This window comes from Ricinus communis, chromosome 9, assembly GCF_019578655.1.
Source record: "Ricinus communis isolate WT05 ecotype wild-type chromosome 9, ASM1957865v1, whole genome shotgun sequence".
NCBI lineage: Eukaryota > Viridiplantae > Streptophyta > Magnoliopsida > Malpighiales > Euphorbiaceae > Ricinus > Ricinus communis.
In genome coordinates, this window is record NC_063264.1 from 1319153 (window position 1) to 1338040 (window position 18888).

General features: G+C 35.8%; 4 protein-coding genes across 4 annotated transcripts; 2 read left to right on the forward strand and 2 right to left on the reverse strand.

The window, feature by feature from the left end:
• Positions 1–1451: 1451 nt before the first annotated feature.
• LOC8258776 lies at positions 1452–7035 on the reverse strand. Its single transcript, XM_015719282.3, has 6 exons — positions 6755–7035; positions 5582–5764; positions 5427–5485; positions 3475–5328; positions 2586–2739; positions 1452–2482 (listed from the first exon to the last, which is right to left on the reverse strand). Exons 2-6 carry the CDS (start codon positions 5700–5702, stop codon positions 1815–1817), a joined length of 2856 nt encoding a protein of 951 aa, XP_015574768.1. The 5' UTR covers positions 5703–5764; positions 6755–7035; the 3' UTR covers positions 1452–1814.
• Positions 7036–8944: 1909 nt separating this feature from the next.
• On the reverse strand, positions 8945–9316 carry LOC8258775. The gene has a single exon (XM_002519139.1). It carries the CDS (start codon positions 9314–9316, stop codon positions 8945–8947), a length of 372 nt encoding a protein of 123 aa, XP_002519185.1.
• Positions 9317–10323: 1007 nt separating this feature from the next.
• LOC8258774 (protein FAR1-RELATED SEQUENCE 11) lies at positions 10324–14160 on the forward strand. Its single transcript, XM_015719278.3, has 4 exons — positions 10324–10510; positions 10960–11967; positions 12226–12669; positions 12745–14160. Exons 2-4 carry the CDS (start codon positions 10999–11001, stop codon positions 13579–13581), a joined length of 2250 nt encoding a protein of 749 aa, XP_015574764.1. The 5' UTR covers positions 10324–10510; positions 10960–10998; the 3' UTR covers positions 13582–14160.
• A 138-nt stretch (positions 14161–14298) lies between these two features.
• Positions 14299–18056, forward strand: LOC8275757. The gene is made up of 4 exons (XM_002519136.4): positions 14299–15138; positions 16329–16837; positions 16932–17185; positions 17293–18056. Exons 2-4 carry the CDS (start codon positions 16685–16687, stop codon positions 17678–17680), a joined length of 795 nt encoding a protein of 264 aa, XP_002519182.1. The 5' UTR covers positions 14299–15138; positions 16329–16684; the 3' UTR covers positions 17681–18056.
• The last annotated feature ends 832 nt before the right edge of the window (positions 18057–18888 follow it).

An 18888-nucleotide genomic window follows, 5' to 3' on the forward strand; every position in this document is an offset into this window, starting at 1 on the left:
ATTAGTACAAAGAAGATAAACCTTCAACGCTATATTTTTTTTCTACCCATTTTTATTTATAGTCATACATCTCTTTCTTTCCAAACTAGGCCTGAGTATGTGACTCAGAGATCTCGAACCATACTGAAAAACCAAATTGAAAGTATGTAGAATTAAAAAGATTTATTGGTTATTTGACTTTTTTCAAATCGAATCGTACCAAAAATTTTTTTGATATAGTTTTGGATCTCATTAGTTCTCCAAATCTAGAATCATATTGTCCCGAACTGAAGAATCAAAATTAGATTAGAGTTTTATTTATTTATATATATATAATTATTTTTATAATAGATAAGTTCAAATCTTAAGCTCAAACTTAAACTCAAGTATAAAAAATCTTACCAAATACAAATCTAACAATTCTATTCTAATAAAATTCAAGTTTATTGGCCCAAATATAAAATAGAAGCAAGAAGTTTTATAGTTTATTACAATATTAATTAGTTATCATTTATTTATTTTAAAAATATAAAATCTAATTTTTTTTTAAATCTTAATAATAAAAATTTATTCTGGTGTCAAACAGATTAATTTATTAACTTATGATAATATAGTGCTAATATAACATTAATAATATAAAATAACTATTACTAATAATATGTCTAAAAAGACATTATATTGCATTAGAGGAGTTAGATAATGGGTATTTATCAGTTGAACAATGAAATATAGTAAATATTCAGCTTGATAGATTGGAACTATTAAATACATATTTATTTAATTTGTAATTTTTTATTAGTTTGATGGATCGAAATAAAGTTCTGTATTATATAGTTGTTGAATACAAGTACAATGATTCTTTTAAAAAAAAGTATAATGTAATTGAGTAATTTTATTTTTTGTTATATAATTTTAAATTAATTTTAGTCTAATTGATTTAAGGTAAAAAAATATTTTTAATTATTTTAAAATAAAAAGTTTCGAATTTCCATTGTCACGTACCATACCGCACTGAACCGAACCATCCCATTAAACCTGAATTTTCATACTGAACTATTCTAATAAATTAGTACAAATTAGTATAGTTCAAGATAGATTTTTATATTACAGTACGATTTTAAAGATTTAATTTTAAAATTTTCAACAATTAATACGATTATACAGATTTTCAAATTTTTGAATTTTTCTAAACCGTACTCACAACTAAAGCAAACATGGGTTAGGCTTTCATGTAGCCATTTTTTACCAATTTAATGTTTATTCAATTAATTTTACTTTCATCATAAATAGTTATTTATATATATATATATATTTTTTTTTAATATTCTCATTAACGGTAATGTTATAAGGATTAAGCGACACATTTGCCTCTAGAATATTGCATAGAGAACAGGTAATGCATTTAATGCTATAGAAAGTTGATAGCAGAATTCTACAATTGCTAGAATCTTAATGAAATTTGGAGAGGGCAGTAATTCGAAAGTGGGACCTCTGGCCTTTCGTTATAGTGATTCGCAGATAACATCTTATAAACACTTCACTAATCCACAAGGCAACAAATGAAACAATAATCTGAGCAAGAAATATTGAAATCTTACAAATGCAAGAACCCCAAGTAACAATCTAATTAAGGAAACTAATTAACATGTACTGGAGGTGGAAACTGCTCATGCTCGAACTATCAGAACTGCAAGACTTTTTAGCCCTTGACCTCAGAGTACTCCACCTCTGATACAGAAGCATGGCTTGAAAGTTTAACAATAATGTTATCGGAAACAGATCTCCAATCTGATCCACCATGCTGTTTCAGATATACACTTCTTTAGTTAACAGCGTCATCGCAGAAAGATATCAGCAACCACCTCATCAAGCAGAGTGTTATATATTTGGCACTCAATCTCAGTTCCAAGTACAAAAGCATCAACTTCAAAATCTAGCCATCTTCCGTATTGACTGCTCATATCCTTGTCCACAAGCTCATCCACCATACAATCCCCCATGCCTCTCCATCCTGAGACCTCCTTCAGCACTTCTTCAGCTAGCCAATCTTTTCTTCTCACTGTCATTACTCCTTTTGACCATGATTTGCATCCACCAACAACATACCGCCTACATCTTATATCCAAGCATTCTCCCACACAGTCAAATATAACCTTCCGCTCTAGCCTAGCCTCAACACTATCACTAACTAGTCCCTCTTTACGATTTTCCAACTGGTTGAATAGATGAGGGTTTATGATCTCAGAAGCCCGACCTAGTGCAAAGTCATTAAACATATATTCCAGATTGCATAGTATCTTCTGCACATACTCTATTTCCCAGTTGGTTGATTTCACTATATCTGTCACAGGAAAAATATTTGCATGCTTCCTAGCTGTAATGCCATTAGATGTTGAAGAAGCAGAATCTGATAAATCTGTATCAGCATCAACATAATGGAACTTCTTTGAAGAATTGAAACCAAAAATTTCCTGAGCTTGAATAGATGAACATTGCTTGCTACCTGCCAGTACGTTACAAGTACCTTTACGTTCTTGACTTGACTGCATAAAATAACCAGATAAAAAGTATCTGAAGTAAAAGAATGGAAGGATAAGTAGATATACCTTCAGTACTGCTACAATATGTGCTGTCCAGAGAACTGCTACTTTCAGTTGAAAAGGAAGGCTCAAGAACAGACACCGGACTGGGACGTCTAAGATCAAGTAGTTTTCTGGAATCACTAGATTTGCTGCTGCATTCTTCCATCTCATCAACTCCCTAACATGTCACAGTTAAACCCATTACTTTAGCCATAATAGAGTTCTAACTATGAAAAGACATAGCTTCAAATACTAAAGAAAAAGGAAGGATTATGAAAAAGTATAGAGAGTTTAGGAGATGATGCATAAAAGCAAGAATTTGTCTTCATAAAATTCAGAAGCAGAATTACAAAATGCAAGAAAGAAAAGATATCATAGCAGCTTTGCCAAGAGGACTTGAAAATCTAAAAGAATATAACAGAAAACGACAATGGACTTCAAAACATTAACAAGGTCTACGGTAGCATTCATTGCCAAGAGGATTTGTCTTTACCTTGGTACAGAATAGCCATGACTTATAAATAAAATACTATAGATAAAATCTAACAGGATTTTGAGAAAAGGAAATTCAAATAATTCAGCAACATGACTTGAGCTCCTACTGGTCCATTTGCAAGGAGTTCCATTCCATACTGCAATGCATGACTAAAGAAAGGAGGGAAAAGAAATTGAAAACAGAAAATAGATGTGTGTAACTTAAAGCAGATGATCAGTACTCCAGAAAATGAACCACACATGTTCTCAAAAAAATGAAACTACACTTTTTACAGCTTGTTACCGGTTGTTAGATAGGTTAAGACACAACTATGCATATGCCTAGAAATACACGAGATTAATGCATCCGGCAGCAAAAAGTTCAACAAAGAACAATAAATAGTTGTCCTTGATAGTGGAAAAGTCAGAGTCTGTGTACCTGAAACAAGTGTTTCAATCTAAGAGCCGCAGGATCAGATGAGAATACATCAGAATCATAGCTGCTGCCTGATTTATCTATTAGCAGCATGTTTCGGCCCTTGTTATCATGTAACTTTGGAGTAGTTCCTCCTGAATTGAGAGCTGGAGTCAAATCTTGCAAAAATGATGCAGAAGTCGAGGCTGATCCTGTTTTCACAGGATTTCGGCCAGAAGACTCTACAGTATTGGTTAATTCCCTTAACTTTTGTTCTAAGAGATTACTCAAAGCATCTCCTCCTATGACATTGTATCCCACTGAAGATAGCTTCATACTATCTGTGTCAAGCAACAACCTCTTCCCCCGATTATCCATGCAAGCACCGCTATTTTTCTGGACAAGCTGACCAGATGTTTCATAACCAGGTATAGATCTTGTCAAGGGAGCTGTAAATGTAAATGAAACAACATCCATGCCTTTCTTCTTGCTTTCTTCTGCCCAACTCAAGTTTCTGTCAAAGGCAGGCTTTGAGTCAATCTCCTTCCGGCTATTGTCAATTAACATGTTATTCAACCCCTGATTTTTCTCAAGATGTAAGGTCCCATCTATAGATCTCTTCTTCCTCGGAATATGCTTAATACTGTAACTTGAAAGTCCCTTTTCACTATCTGTAACATCTGGGCTCAACTTCCTGGTTCCAGTTTTGGAACCAGCAGTTTTACCTGATGTTTTTTGCCTCACAGAAGGATTTCCAGACGGAGTCTTCCTACACTGTGAGTTGGAAATTGGTGACTTTGAAGACTTGTCTTTATCCACAATGCAATTTTGCTTCTGATTATTTTGCCTGAGAACAGTAGGACCATTATGTACAGATTTTCTTGGCAAACTCTTTTGGATGTTTGGTTGGCTCCTTATATTCTGGCTAGAGACAGCCTCACTCTGGTCTTTCTGGCCTACCAAGGTTCGACTGTTACTTGTATTCAAACCTTCTCTTCTTTGAACATTGACCTTTGCTTGGATTGCGAGCGAGATAGATTTTCCCTTATTCTTTAAACCAGAAGCACCTTCTTCAGTCTCAGGAGAAGACCTGAAAGATGTTGTTTCTACTGATCCATTCCAGCTTTTGTTCAAAGGCTGTCCCTTAAGATACTTCGCAGCATTTGACTCAGCAGGTCTTCGAGAAGCTTCAGCAAGCCTGGATGTTCTATTAGGAGCTTCCAATTTCTCCTTTAAATCTCGACTTTTCAGAGGTAGTGAAGAGGACCCAACCAATGGCATTTTCTGTGCACCTTCCAGTTTTTCTTTAAGATCCCGAACTTTCAGGGGTACTGAAGAAGATCCAACCATAGAAATTTTGGCCTTGGCAATAGCTTGTGGGCTAGGCTCGATAATTCTTGCAGCCGCTTCCATTATGTGAGCAGCAGTTTTACTAGGAATGAAGCCAGGACTTTTAATAGGAGATAAAAGTTTATGGTGAGTAACTGGAATTGATTTAGCAGACTTCGGAGGCAAAATTTCAGTTTGGAACTTTTCAATAGGCCTGCTTAACACCTTCTGAGGCTTCGACTCTAAGAAGTTCCTAGGAGGGCCTTCCTCCTTATTAAGTAGAATTCCAGAATACATAATTTGAGGATCATGATAATATTCAAAATGTTTCCTCCTCTGGGAAGCCTCCCTAAGAGATTGGGTATCCAAAAATGGGGTACAATTGGGCTCAGCAAAACTGGAAGTCGGCATAGAATCTAGCCCCATAAGTCTCGCTACTACCCCAGGGGCCCTAGCTCCAAATCCGTCATCATCTGTTACTGATGAAGCACAACTATAATCACTACTCCCTCTAATACTTGATCCTGCTGCAGTTTCATCCTCATCCATCTGCAAATATTACCACACTGTCTTATAAGCAATCACCCAACTAGAAAAGAAAATTTAAATAACAAGATAATTAATAAAACATCTGCAAAACATCTGACCAGATTTAGCCGCGTCATTGGCAAGTTCCCATCACTTCTCTTTCCTTGTTTTGAACGGGCTACAAAGAATGTGAAACCAAAGCATAACCAACCGTAAAGAGGCTAGGGATATGTATCTCTTCTTCATATTAAAAGCACAAAAAAGAAACTTATACCTGGTAAGTCTGACTTGCTTGAGAACAACTTCTTCCTAGATTTAGCAGTCCAGTCAAACAGCTGAAAGAAACCACCAACATAACCTGCTCCATTTTTTGAGCCTTCTTTCTCAACCCCCATTTTTAAAATCAAAATTTGGACTATAAGAGAATAAAAGGAGAAAAGGGACGAGCTCTATCCATCTGCAACCGATTTAGCAGAAAACACAGTTAAATTTTCCAATAAATCGCTTTCCTTTATGCATTCACTAAACAATAAATGCAATTAAAAAATTAGTGTTCTGTGTTTGTTAAGAGATCATATGTTAACAGTACTGCATTGACAACAAACTTTTACAGGTAACCTCAAACATTTTATCCCAAATTGGTTTTTTTCAGGGAAAACTGTTCATATGGAAGTGGGATAACTGGAATTGTTCTACTTGAAAGTGATTTCAAATTCTTGCCATCCATCATCCTGACTTGTAACCCACCCTCCACTGAAATCACATTCTTCTCAAAGTAATTTCACAAAAGCTTCTGCGAACTGAACCTAGTCAAATTAATCAGGCGACAAAAGCAGAACTATTATATTAGTCATCAATGCCGTTAGATATGACTGATGACTGCATCACCACAGCCACCTTAACCTACACCAAATCATCACCACAACTACCTCAACCAGAATACAGTCATCATTCCATTGATGATGACTATAATCCCCTAAGATTACTGATGGATTCGTCTGGAGACTGAGGGATAAAGCCACCTAGTCAGTGCAATCAGTTCAAGTCAATATTCCTACTCCGTGTCAATCTTTTCCAAAACCAGTTTTCTCATCTCAATATCTTAAGCTGTCTTAAAAGATGACCTTTGATTTGTCTCATATTATTTGATAGGATTGGTTTCACCTCTTATTAGATGATTTTTCTGCATTACTAGGGAAACACAATATCTAGATTAAATTAATTGCCTGTAACAAAGGTTAACTCAAAATTGAGAGCGATATCAAAACAAACATTGAAGCTTTAAGACAACCAGCTAAACCCATAAAAGAACTTGAAATCAACACCTTGACCCAAAAACAAAACAGCATAAAGATCACCAAACTACACCTTCATTCACTGACTATATCTTCTGAAAACAACCACACTTTGCCAATTCAAAACTTAAAACAAAATAAAAACAACTTACATGTGAAAAAAATTGGGAGTGAACCAGCTAAAGCCTCATGGATCAACAAAAAGCCTCTACTTTCTTCACCAATTCTGTCTCTGCCACTCCAATAAATGCAGACCCAATTTTTGGGCTTAGAGTTTCACCGAGAAACAGATAAGAGTAAGACTATAAATTTAAGATTTTCAGAGTTTTATGATTAAAATCGAAGCCTTTTTCTTATCACAAAGAGAGGAAACAAAAAGAAAAGAGTTGAGTGAGAGAGAGAGTCTCCGTTCGTGTAGTTCAAATGCATTAAATGGCGACAGACAGTTGTTTTTTGAAAACCATAAAAGTTTTTAAAAAAAAAAAAAACAAAATAAAATAAAAAAATTTAATTTGTTTTGTTATTATTGAAAGTTGGAAAAAAAGTATAACGTCTCTTTTTGGAGAGGGAGGGATTTCAAATTTCCAAACGAGGACTAGTTTACTGGTTCGCGATAAAGTTACACACTGGTGCATGTAGGGGTTGTGATGTTGTGATTAATCGAGAGGGACGTGTCATCTTGGGAAAAATTTAATTAGTCAAAAGAACACGTGGTGAATGTTGGATTGGGGAGTTTGTGATTCTGAGTGCACTTATATGGGTTTGAAAACGTCAAACACTAGATGGCAAATCAGGTAACGGGAAGCTCCGCAATCCAAAATCCAGATCCAAGTCTTGTAAATTCTCTATTGCATCGTTAAATCAAAATATATTTTGAAATAAATTTAAGAAATCTTAGGATTTGATTATTAAGTTCATCACCAAATTATTTTTTATTTACAAATATATTTATTTATTGATTGATTCTTCTCTATTTAAGATTAATCAAAATATATATTTTTATTTGCAACTATTAAAGAAAATTTGAGTTTAAAATTCAGATATTTTAATTTATTAGATGCAACTATTAATAAAATATGTTTATTTTATTTTTTATTTTATCATATATAAAAAAATACATGAAATATTAAATCAAAACTTTGGTTAACTTTATTTTTCAATTTAAAGGAAAATTTTAGTTTAATTAATAAATGATAATCAACGTTTAAAAAAGTGAGGGACTTTAAATGTCAACAACAAAATTATAATCATAATGTCACCTTAAGAGTAGGAGACTTTGTGTAACAAACATCATTTTTCTTTTTTTAAATTCGAAACTTAGAAGTGACACATCTCTTAATGGACATTAGAAAATCAATTTCTAAATTACGAAATTCTTTAAACTCGTGGGTCAATCTGCAATCAATTTAACAAGTTGCAGGCTTCATTGAATGGAAATGATCATTCACAGAAAAAGTAAGAATACTTGCATCGAGGAAAGTGGAGGCATGGCCATGTCTAATTAGAAACCTTCATTGAAGCTTCTTCAATAGCCACATAGAATGAAAGTTATTTAAAGAAACATTAAATTTGGATGTTAACTTATAACAGAAAAAACGCAATGCACTATTGATCTAATCGTTGCAGATTTGTAAGTGTCCAATCGTTTCATTGAATTATGTCTGTGCAAGGAAATGTATAATACAATTAAAAAAAATGGGAAAACAAAGACTCCAGACAAGAGAAATTATTAAGTAAATTGGATCTAGTTTTAGTTGTAAAGTTGCTGTCTTCTTTCTATTTAATTTCACTGCAGACAAACATGGGCAAGACTCAAAGCAGTGTAAGCTTAAACACACAAGAGCAGATGAAAAATTTATGAGAAAAGGAATGACAAATCAGGGTCTCACTTGACAACACAAACAGCTGGTTTAATCAATAATCGCTACCATAGCTGTATTTCTATGTGTTTCTTCTGGTAATAGTGAATTTGGGACCCTTATAATTAATTATCCGAGCAATGTGTATGGCTACAAATTTACAATGAATAAGAAATTTGGACCTGCATGCAAACCAATACCATCATCACTGCCATACTTTCCTTCATTAACATCTCCAGGAAAACTGTTTTTTCTTTAAAAGAATATATACATATATATATATATATATATTTTGTCCAAAGTCTCTCTTGTTTTCTTCGCATGGACATATATAAGAACATTAAAAGAGTAGGGGAAAAAAAACTAGAGAAGATAATGGTCTCAGAATTACAGAATGGCAGCAAGCGAGCGACCATGAACCTGATTTTTACTGTCCAAGAAAAGAGAAAAAGAAAACATGTCTTTTGTCTGCAAATGATGTAGCTAGTATCCATGCACGAGCGCACAATACTTGTTCTTGATCCAACGGAAGCTGTTCCTTAGAGAAGTCTTCATATTGCCTTCAACGGCATAAGCTTTATACTTGACAACCCTTCTTTGTCTCTTCAATTCAGGATCGCTGGTAAAACTCCATGATGATGCCCGCGTGGTATGGTTCTTTTGATTGTTAGTTTTATTATAATTCCAGGTGGAACCTGTCGATTTTGAATATCTATGAATACTACGACGGCCATTTACATCTCCGGAAGGTCTATTAACGGTCTCATACTTGTAACCTTCGCTGCAGTATCTCCAGTGAGCATCGCGAGATTTTTCAACTTCTTTCACATTATTATTTTCGCGGAATTCTTCCATTTCTTTTACGTTTTCTGCGGGTGGATTCATAATGCGAAAAGGAAGAGAAGGAAAAATAAATGCCTGTATTGAAATGGTCGTAAAGAGTGATCATTAATATATTGTCAACTTAATTTATTGTGATTAAGGGTACTGAATTTCTTCTTCAATTCTTTTTGGTTAAGATAGAAGAAATTTGGTTATTGATCTGTTCTGTGGGAAAATCAGGAATAATACAGCGAAATAATTAAATGTGATTGAGACGAGATGTTCTATTTTTGATGTATCTGTTTTTGTTCGATGGTGGGACTCTATTATGTTTGTGTGGTAAATTCTAAAATCTTGCCTATTATTACGTTTAAGGGTGTGACTGACTGATCAAAGGGACTCCCCGTAGTTTAATGTTAAAGAAAATAATAATAAATAAAAGAAAAAATATGCATATATATATATTTTTTTTATTAAAAAATCAACCAATAATAAATAGAAGTAGTCGTCTCTTTTATATTTGTTGTAAAAATGAATAAGCAAAATCTCTAATCTTTCCATTTGAGCTATGCATTGATTGTATATATATATTTATTTATTAATTTTTAGATTGATAGTAAAATATTAAGAAATATTTGCCTAAAATTGTAATAAGAAGAAATGGAAAAACAAAAGGAATTATTGCTTCTTATGAAAAAAAACATTGTAAGAAGAAATTAGGCATTCAAACATTGTAACCGTTGGATATTTTTTTACACATTCCATTCTAAGAGTCTGCATAGATTGACGTATGAAGCTTAGAATTCTTTTATACAAAAATAATTAGGCCGTTAAACCTAAAAACCCAGAGATTGGCCCACTTCATGCTTTGTATTTGGCCCATTATAGAATCAGAAACTGAGCCTATTTCATTGCAAAAGCCTGTAACTACCTTGCGCATACTGCGCACGCAAGCATCCTCCGTAAACAAACAATCCCCAAATAGCGGGCCCACTAGAATTAAAACAGCCCCCACGACTTAATCCAACGGCCGAAATCTGCAATGTGCGCTCAATAATTCCATGTATCCATACGGCGCACGATAGCTCTTCTCCGATTTCAACAGTTATCGTTCTCTTGAGGATGCGCTTTGCTCCTCCCTCTCTAACATCCCCGCCAGTTTCATAGGCTCTCCATTTTCTTTCAAATTTTGTAGTTAGTTATTGACCGTTAAAACCTTGATTTCAGGTATGTTTTATGCCATTTTTTTATAGTCTCTATCCTTCGTTATAGAGACTAATTTATTGTGGTTCCTCATCAGTTGCTGCATTGAGAAAATTGTGTTCAGGGCCGGAACTTTAATCTTTGATTGAAAATTGAGGGTTTTGGATTGGGAGTTTGTTGGGTCTTGCTAAGTTTAAAGATTAGCGCTTTCTATAAAATTAAGCTCTATAGTGAGTTTTATTTGGGTTCATTTTTGTTTGTTGTGTTTAGTCCATCATAAATAGTTAGCAGTAGTAATTGAAGTGCCAAAAAAATGCTGCTATCTAAGTCTGTAACGTTGATGACTGATAGTACTTTTGAATTGATCATAAATTGCTTCTAAGTGCAACTATGCTAGTGAGGTTGCTCCTTGATATTCTAATTGTCAACTTGTAGTTAAATGAAATATTAAAGCTATAATTTGTTGCTTGCAGATTTTCTATCTGTAAATATTTTTTTTCTTTAATCAAAGAATGTCAGAAGGAACAAGTATGGTTATGGAGTCTTCTGAAAATGGGACGGATATATCTCAAGATGATACTGGCAACGTGGAAGAAATTCCTGAAGACACAATATTGTCGCGACAAACTTCTGTGAATCTTGTCCCATTTATTGGTCAAAGATTTGTTTCTCAAGATGCTGCTTATGAATTCTATTGTAGCTTTGCTAAGCAATGTGGCTTTTCAATTAGACGACATCGCACTCGTGGAAAAGATGGCATTGGTAGAGGCGTTACAAGAAGAGATTTTACTTGCCATCGTGGTGGCTTTCCACAAATGAAACCATCTGAAGATGGAAAGATGCAAAGGAATCGCAAGTCTTCGCGTTGTGGCTGTCAGGCATATATGCGTATTGTGAAGCGGGCAGACTTCGATGTCCCTGAATGGCGTGTGACAGGCTTTAGTAACATTCACAACCATGAATTGTTAAAATCAAATGAAGTGCATCTCCTTCCTGCCTATTGCACCATGTCTCCAGATGACAAGACTCGCATTTGCATGTTTGCAAAAGCTGGAATGTCAGTGAGACAGATGTTACGACTGATGGAGCTAGAGAAAGGTGTGAAGCTAGGTTGTTTACCATTTACAGAAATAGATGTGAGAAACCTACTACAGTCTTTCAGAAATATCAATCGAGATAATGATGCTATTGATCTTATTGCGATGTGCAAGAAACTGAAGGATGAAGATCATAACTTCAAATATGACTTCAAAATTGATGGCAACAATAGGTTAGAGCATATTGCATGGTCTTATGCCTCATCCATCCAGCTGTATGAGGCATTTGGTGATGCAGTGGTTTTTGACACTACACACCGTCTGGATGCATATGATATGATATTAGGCATTTGGCTTGGGTTAGACAATCATGGGATGACTTGTTTCTTTGGTTGTGTTCTGCTACGTGATGAAAATATGCAGTCATTTTCCTGGGCTTTGAAGGTAAAAGTCTTGTGAGAATATATACTCATAATAAAGAATTCATGAATGATTCCATCTTAAACTTCCTAGCCTATTAGTACTTCTCATGTGATGTGTACTGATCAGAGGTGTGATAAACCATATATATTCTAAATTCAACGATAAATGCTTGTTCCATGTTTTACTTTTAGAAGTTTTTTATTGTTTCACTCTTTCTCTGTACAAGTCTTGGTATCCCTGGTTCTGCAACTCTACCTAATGTTTTCTACATTTGTACAGGCATTTATGGACTTCATGAATGGAAAGGCTCCACACACTATCATGACTGACCAAAATATGTGGTTGAAGGAGGCTATTGCTATTGAAATTCCAGAGACTAAACATGCTTTTTGCATTTGGCACATATTAGCAAAATTCTCAGATTGGTTTTCCTTACTGCTTGAGTCATGTTATGATGACTGGAAAGCTGAGTTTCTCCGACTCTATAATCTGGAGTTTGTGGAAGATTTCGAGGAAGGATGGAAAGAAATGGTCGACAAATATGGGCTTCATGCTAATAAGCACATTGCTAGTTTGTATGCATTGCGGACATTCTGGGCTTTATCATACTTGAGGCATTACTTTTTTGCAGGAATGATGAATACCTGTCAGTCTGAGTCAATTAATGCTTTCATTCAACGGTTTTTGAGTGCACAGTCACAATTAGAACGTTTTATAGAGCGGGTAATAATTTTCTTTCCCGTTTCTTTTGATACTTTTATAGTTTTCATTCCTAAATTTCTAAGTTTCCCTTTTTAGGTGGCTGATATTGTTGATTTGAATAATCATTCTGGATCGAAGGCAGAGACCCACCGAAAATTGCAGAAAGTTTACCTTAAAACAGGTTCACCTATTGAATCGCACGCAGCCTCCATTCTTACTCCATATGCCTTTAATAAGCTCCAAGAGGAGCTTGTGTTAGCTCCACAATATGCATCTTTTCAAATAGATGATTACGGTTATCAAGTGAGACACCATACTCAGATATCTGGGGGTTGTAAGGTCATTTGGGATCCTTGTCAAGAACACATCAGTTGTAGCTGCAGTCGTTTCGAATTTCTAGGCATCCTCTGTAGGCATGTTCTCCGTGTCCTATCAAATAATAATTGTTTTCATATTCCAGACCAATATATGCCTGCCCGATGGCGTGATGTTGACTTATCTTCCACTGCAAGAACGCAATCTGATAGGATTCAGTTGTTAGAGTCCATGGCTTCAACACTTGTGACTGAAGCAGTTGAAACAGAGGAACGCCTTAATGTTGCATGTGAGGAAATTGCAATGGTATTATCACGTATTAAAGACCTTCCTAGGCAGACACATGATGAGAATGCCTACAACTGTGCATCTGACTCATTGATTCTGCCAGATGTTGAAGATGCTGATGGAGTAGTTCAAACTCTTGCAATTGGGAATCCTCATGATTCTATCAGTCTGGGAAAGCTAAAAGAGAGAAGGCCCAGAGATGGAACTGATATATCTAGAAAGCGAAGGCATTGTTCCGGTCCTTGCTGTGGGCAATTTGGACATGATGTGTCAGATTGTCCAATTATGGGAAGTGATCACTTGAATGGTGCTGCACTAGGATACATATAGAGTTTGATATTGGCAACTGTGGTTGGAAAGCAATCACATTATAGTAGGCCGTCATTGTTCATTCAAATGGTGCATTTATTTTCCTTCCAAATTTCATCATAGAAGATTTAGGAACTATTTACTATAGAAAAAGAAGTCCTGATAGATATGCAATTATTGAAGGCTTTTTCCACAAGTCGAGATATAGAGTATCCTCATTTAAAACTCAAGATTAGTTAACCCTGCAAATTAATTACCTTCCTTTATCCAAATGAGTTTTTGGATCATGGCAATTCTGAGTAGATTTATTTTATGCATACGGTAAACTTCTAGAGTCGGGAGTTGTAATTGTGTTCCAATCTTCCTATGTCAAGAGCTCAACATATAATAGAAGACCAGTGTTGGCCTCATTCCTGACTTATATTTGCTCTTGTTACTCTTGCTTTGTTGGTTCTGTTTTGCTGTGTTCTGCCTATACATTTTGATTTGTTTTGAATTATGAGATATGGATGTCTGTTGATCTCAAAATACTTGAGAACTGTTATCGGTTTACCAGCTGCAATATAATGGAGAAGATCTATGTTTCATTATTTTATGATATTTCAATCTGTTTTCCTTTGTTGCTGTTACACTATCTCCGTCATCTTCTTGCTTTAATGTGCCTACTGTTTTCATCAATTGCATTGATGTTGTCAACTTGCATCCGTTTCCCATTTCCCTCACTTATGTTAGCAGGACTAGTTGCATATTAGAAAATAGAATTGAAGTACAGGGACGTCTTGCCATAGCTACAAGTGGAATCGAAATTCAACTTTTATAACATTTATTATGTAGTCTCATACTTTAATGCAAATTGTATACACCAACATGTTTCTCTGTACTGATTTAACAGTTCTCTTGTACAACTTTCTTTTGGCAGCGAGATGCCCCCGTATACAGCTCCTTCGAAATGATTGGTCAAATTATTGGTTTTACTATACACCTGCTTTAATACATTTAGGATCTTGTGAAATTCATGTATATTTCCTGAATGCATTCTTTGTTGGATCTTATGCTTTTGGATTATTTTCAATCTGATGCAAATATGTACTAGAGAACTTTACATGCTAAATAATTCACAACCTATACCTCAGCCTAGCCTACCGATTCTTCAGCCAATGAAACCTTGCTTAGCCTGCTTGGAGACATTCTTGCACCATTATTGATAATTTTTCTTCCTTTAGTCCGATGACTTTGTGACCCAAAAAGTGCTCTCTGTGCCAGTGCTTTCTCAAATTTAGGGTTTCCGGAACTTTTGGTGCTAGGCTTTTTATCAGCCACAGTAGCTTGCTTGCTGCTGGTGCAAGCATCAAGATCAATAACAATGAACTTTTCAGAAGCCATATATATATCAGAATGCAGAAGCCCTGCAGATCAGCAGGGCTGGTGAGGCTGTGAAGATGGGCGAGGAGGATACTGGTGATTGTTTAGGTTTTATAGAATTATGCTATGGATCATTGATTATGCATGAAGCTGCAAGGAAACAAGTGGGATTAAAGGGGGAAGCCATATTTGTGGGGTGCAGAAAGAATCTGAATGGTAAAACTCGTACTCATGGAATAAGTTTCCTAATGAATCTTCTTGGTTAAGCAACAAAAGATGCACAAAGGCCATTATCTACCCGTTGTTAGTTGGTTCTAAGAGTTTCTCAAAGAATATTTATATTAGTTATTAGATGCTCTTTATTACATGGCATGCATTTGTAATTGATTGGTAGGAAATATTTTTATGAGAATAATTGTAAGAGTTCATGTGTAATTTCTACCGTTTACACAACAATGAAAATAACATAAAGATACAGCACAAGAAAAGGGAGAGTGCATTAATTGACTAGTTAAAAGAGATCAGCACCATCTTTTCATAGATTAGATTTAATTATTATTTTTTTCTTTCCAAGGGAATTAAAAAAGAATAGAATAGATGCCCTCAGAGTTAGATCAAATTTTAGCTTAATTTCCTCACTTTCATATATGCACACATATAGTAGTAGTGATTTAACAGAGAAACAGACAAGACACTCGTAGTTTGGAATAGAATAGAATAGAACAGATGCCCTCATTGTCGGGTCAACTTCTCTAAGTTCAGCTGTGTTGCAGTGAGGTAATGTTTGGCAGTAAAAGGAAACTGAATAGGTTATGTTTACCAGTATACCTGAGACATGGATTGCCTTAAACTGGGAAAATACTTATCATGTAAACTAGTTTGAACTGGATCGTCAGAGTGAAAAAGCCTGTCCTGTTTGCTAACTTTCTGTCGTCTCTGTTCCTTTTCTACCTGTGGATTTGCTATCCCAAGTAAAAGAAAGGTTTTGCGAACTTTGGTGCTGTTATGCAAAAAGTCCATTGTTGGTGCTTAATAGTATAATGATAGTGTTTCCAAGAATAATAGCCGTCCATCCCCTTTGTTCATTTATTTTATTGCAATGGTTGACCGTCCAATTTTAAATTAAAATTTCTGTTCCCACCTGCAAAAGATTTTGTCATTCTGCTAGTATTCTTAAATGGACCCAGTTGCGATATGTCTCTTTCTGTCTCTGTGACTCCACCTGGAATTACACTTTGGCTTTGTTGTGTTTATTTGAAGCAGTGCACAGGTTTTGTAATGGATTTATTCCATGCTTTGTGGTCCATTATTTTATGTCTAGACTCTAAAAATGACATGATCGATCATATAATAAAGTTTCAGCCATTAGAATAAAATGAAACTTATTGACATCGCATGTTTCACAGGTTTCTATTAGACACGTTTGAGGCTGAGGATTCCGACATACACACAATTTAACGGGAAAATAAAATGCACTTTGGGCCAAAAAAGAAGAAAAGAATGAGAAAAATGCACTTTATGCTTAAGAAAAGGAAGCGAAATTAGTTTAAAGCAATTCTGAGGGCTAAAAATCTGTGCGTGAAATGTGAATACTTGACACTGAAGACCAGAACCTAAGAATCTTTGGCCTTTAAGCAACCTTTGTTCCAAGCAATTCTGCAGTTCTCTTTTTTATGAATGGATTTCAAGCTTATAGCCACATTATCTTCCTTCTCTTTTTCCGGAGCCTGAATGAATTGGTGAAGTCTATTCGGACGCGACCATGCCAAAACCAATCACACATGCCGACCTTGCACCAGGTCCTCGAAGCACTGATTTGGGTAGCAAAACCGCTGCCTTCCTAACAGTTTTGACCATTTTCTGCGGCTTCTTTTGCTTTGTTCTTTGTCTTATTGCTGAAACCACTCGTTCTCGGGTAACTCTTAAGTAGCCTCATCTAATGCACCAGTCGCGTTTGTTTTCAAATTTCAAAGATCACAATGAAACGCTCTCTATTCACTTTCTTGTAGGTGACATGGGTGGCTAGCAATGGTGAAGGAAGTGCTGAGAATCATGAATGTATATACAGTGGAAGTGGCAAGACACCATTGTTATGTGCTGCTGTTGCATTTGTTGGACTAGCAATTGGCATGGTTGTGGAACATATGTACATCCTGATTGCAATCAGTAAATCACCTCCTTCAGTTTTAATTACCTGGGACTCCAATTCACCTCCTGCTAAGACCATAACTTGGCAAGCAGGCTTTTTCTTCGTTGCAACTTGGTACGAGACCATTTTATTTATCGATTGATTTTGAGAAATAACCCCAAAAAGAATCCAAAAGAATGGCATCCGGTTTACATAACAATTTACACACAATTTTCTTGCAGGGTATGCTTTGCTGTTGGTGAAATCTTGCTTTTAATTGGATTGAGTGTAGAATCAGGGCACTTAAAGAATTGGTCCAGACCAAAATCAAGTTGCCTCGTCATCAAACAAGGCCTATTCTCTGCTGCTGGAGTCTTATCATTAGCAACAGTATTCCTTGCTGCTGGGTTATACGTAATCGCATTGCGTGCACAGAGAATATCTCAAGAACACGAAAACCTTCGGCAGCAGATTCTTGAAGCCTCCGCCCTCTATGCTTCTCCGCCAGAGTCTCCTCGGCGCCAAATCACCGTCACTGCGAGGGAAAATCCAATCGCTAGAGAAAATCAGATCGTGCAGCCTCCAATCGTAGACTCTACTGCTTTTAGCAAGCACTTCAGTTTAGCATAAAGCACTAACAAAATTATTGTCTCCATATGCAACTACCGACGTAGTAAGCACACAGATACAGAGGTCCATTGCATGCAAGTGGTATGGTAGAAGGTGTATATCTATACATATATCAATTACTACACGAAACTGTAACTCATTTAATTTTGCGAACAGAATTCTTTTTGCATCAAATTTGATTGTTGAGAATTGATTGTTGTATTTCCGGTGTGTCAAGATGAATAAACTCCGCCTACACTTTCACCATTAAATGCTTTTATCTTTTTTTCCCTCAACTGTTTAAAAATTGGAAAACATAACTATGTGAACCCTAGTTTTGGGCCATGAATAGGACTGTATCAGAAAATATTAGTAAATTAAAAATCGATTCTTTCGCTGGGAGGTAGTAAATGATCTCTGCATGATCAAGCAACTATTGGTTGATGATGACGACGAAGAATAATCATATCACTTGATGCTATTTCTCGTTTGAGACTTTGAATATAATACAAAATTTCATGTCAAACAAGTACCTGAGGAGGGTATGAAATTCTTTCTAGCACCTTGTGACATTGCGGACGCTGAAATAAGAAATTTCTGCTTAGTTTAGTTATAGCCCATTGTCGCGTGGTCTGGGAGCGCAATAAATGTTCTGTTCTTCCACTTATCACCTTTACACCGTCACTTCAGAAAAGGATACCCTAATAACTGCAGGAAAGATAAAGAATCAAGGCTTCCTGAACCAAGCGTTTGCAAAGCTAGAGTGGATGATATATAATTATTTGGAGAACTAATAGATGATCTTTTGTGCAGTAAAAGAAGTACCCTGAGCCAAAAACCCCAGGAACATAAGTGGCTGAAAACAAACTTGGTAGCTTATGGAACTATGTCATCATCAATACGGATGCAGGGGATGTGAGAAATCTTGGACCAGTCCTCTGCCCCCACCCCTTCACACCGCCTTTTTAGCAAGGGACAGTTTAAAATCCGGAAAAGAGACAGGCATCTCGGTAGACCCTACTCTGGCAAGAACTGAAGCTCAGGGCAGCGATCAACAAATAGTTCTTCCAAATTTGTGAGTTCAAGAAGCCCCTTGCTGCTGACTGATTTGAGATGTGGACAACAAGAGAGACGGAGACTTGTGAGGGTGGTAGGCAGCAGCCCCTCCTCCGGGAAGGATTGTATATCTTGACAATCAATAGACATGCTGACATGTCTGAGAGAAGTGA